The sequence below is a fragment of the Sinocyclocheilus anshuiensis genome, unplaced genomic scaffold (genome assembly GCF_001515605.1).
Source record: "Sinocyclocheilus anshuiensis isolate Anshui unplaced genomic scaffold, SAMN03320099.WGS_v1.1 scaffold431, whole genome shotgun sequence".
Lineage (NCBI taxonomy): Eukaryota > Metazoa > Chordata > Actinopteri > Cypriniformes > Cyprinidae > Sinocyclocheilus > Sinocyclocheilus anshuiensis.
The window spans coordinates 1100017-1102297 of NW_015551065.1; the positions used below are offsets into that span (position 1 = coordinate 1100017).

Below are 2281 nucleotides of genomic sequence, written 5' to 3' on the forward strand. Positions count from 1 at the left end.
GTGTGTGTGTGTGTGTGTGTGTGTGTGTGTGTGTGCACATGTTTCTGTAATAGGTAAGTTTAGTGGTAAGGGTTGGGTTAGCTGATAGAAAATATGACCTGATAGAAAATCGATGGAAGTCTATGCAATGTCCTCACTGAGATAATCAAACAAACGCGCATGCGTGCGTGCGTGCGTGTGTGTGTGTGTGTGTGTGTGTGTGTGTGTGTGTGTTACCCGCAGGGCTCCAAGGTTCTCAAGAAGCTGGTCTGTATTGGAGACACCAAGAAGTACAGAACTGACCCCTTCGCTACGCAAACACCATGCTGAGTGAGAGATTTCACAAAACCTTATTGTTCACAAGCACTGGGTTTTATAAAAAAACATCAAGACATTTGAAAGCACAGACCGTTCAATGACTATCTGATGCAGCATATCGCACAATAATGACAAACACTTTCTCAGTCTGGCATGCTCTAATTTGCCTGGCTGACTTTATACAACTTCAACGATTCTTGGCCAAAATAAGTTTGAGAGTGGACGAGACCATTTACACCAAAGGTATAGAGACACTGACTCACCAATCGCGAGCTGAGCAGCTGTGCAGCCCAGCCTGTCAGCCACCAGGTGGAGCTCTTTGATTTTTGCCAGCTGTCTGCGCCCTTCTTCACTGTACACTCGCTCCTTTAGCCACTGATAGCCCTAATACACACAGTCACACAACATTTATGATTGCTCACATGGATTTATTCATGATTATAATATGATTTAGATGATACAATTTCAAACCAAATAGCACTTGGAAATTGAAAAGAGATTCAGGAGAAGAGAGAAAAAATCCACTGCTGTTGACAAACTCTTTAGGACTCACTTTGATCCCGGCTCTTGAACAGTCTGGAACACCATCACTGTATTTTCCAGTGATCAGCCCACATGCGAGAGGAGACCAGGTCATCGCGCCGACACCTGACGCAGCATGTGACAGTCACAAGACATGGAGTTAGAGTTGACATCTGTCCTAATTAAACCTCAAATCAAACATGAACTTCAACTTTAAATGAAGTTCATGTTGCGCATTAAAAAAGCTGCATTTGCAGCATAGCACTGTAGAATAATACTTCAGTCAATTTTCTCTTTCAGTTCAAATCTTTTCTCGCTGGAGCAGGGGTCAAGATAGACACGGTAAATGCATCCTGCCATTCTGTTCTGTATTGGCTAAATGTAGTTTTGTAGTATGAAACATCAAAAACATCAGAAATAGTTTATTTTGTATTATATGTTTCACCAGCGACTAATTTTGGCTTTTAGCTTTCCCCATCAGCTTCGAAGAGCTCTTAAGAGATCAGTCACATGACATTTACGTCCCATGGCACGTTGAATACTTAACGGGCAGCATATATACCAGCTGAGCAACTGCCATTGCAATGAAATGATTTCACTAAAACAAAGTTAGCTTAACTGACAACATCTTTATTGTTAGCTAGTTGAATAATTACACACTTGGTTTAATGACATAGACCTTTAAAGTTATTCTATATTGTATATTGTGGTAACACCACAATGACATGTAGTTTAAACCTTTAAGACTATTTTAAAACACTGTACTTGCAGATAATCTTGATGCAATAAAAAGTCATTTGAGTGTGTTTAAATAGTCCAATTTCATGACTTTCTTAACATACTTAAGTCACTTTAAAAAGATCACTTTGTAATAATTAAAATTTAAATAGAAAAAAATACATTCATTAAAGGTTTCAATTATGTATTTTAAATTTCATTCTAAGGTAACTCTTGTTGACTGACCGATCTTGTGGTAGAGCTCTGGCAGCTGCACCTCGACTTTATCCCTCTGGAAATAGTGATACTCGGCCTGCTCACATACCGGTGGAATTAAATTAAACTGCCTCGCTACAGAGTATGCCTCCTAAACACACAGACAAAAAGGGGTTAAACTGTCCTTTCAGTGGCCCAGATCTTAACAATCAATGTACAGACTTAACTAATTGTACAGACGTTAATTTAATACGATTTTTGACAGTAGTTCATATATGTGACCCTGGATCACAAAACCAGTCTTAAGTGGCACGGGTATATTTCTAGCAATAGCCAAAAATACATTGTATGGGTCAGAATTAATGATTTTTCTTTTATGACAAAAATCATTAGGATATTAAGTAAAGATCATGTTTATTGAAGATATTTTGTAAAGTTCCTACTGTAAATATATCAAAACATACATTTTGATTACTAATATAATTTGCTAAGAACTTAATTTGGACAACTTTAAAGGTGATTTTCTCAA

The 2281-nt window shown here is 38.0% G+C and overlaps 1 protein-coding gene across 1 annotated transcript in view; it reads right to left on the reverse strand.

Moving 5' to 3' along the window:
* LOC107662067 (voltage-gated potassium channel subunit beta-3) overlaps positions 1–2281 on the reverse strand; it is a 33776-nt gene that overhangs the window by 4025 nt on the left and 27470 nt on the right. The window contains exons 10-13 of the mRNA XM_016451937.1: positions 1783–1903; positions 851–945; positions 561–681; positions 217–305 (exon numbers count right to left, since the gene is read on the reverse strand). Coding sequence (XP_016307423.1) covers positions 217–305; positions 561–681; positions 851–945; positions 1783–1903 — 426 coding nt within the window. The remainder of the gene's footprint in view (positions 1–216; positions 306–560; positions 682–850; positions 946–1782; positions 1904–2281) is intronic.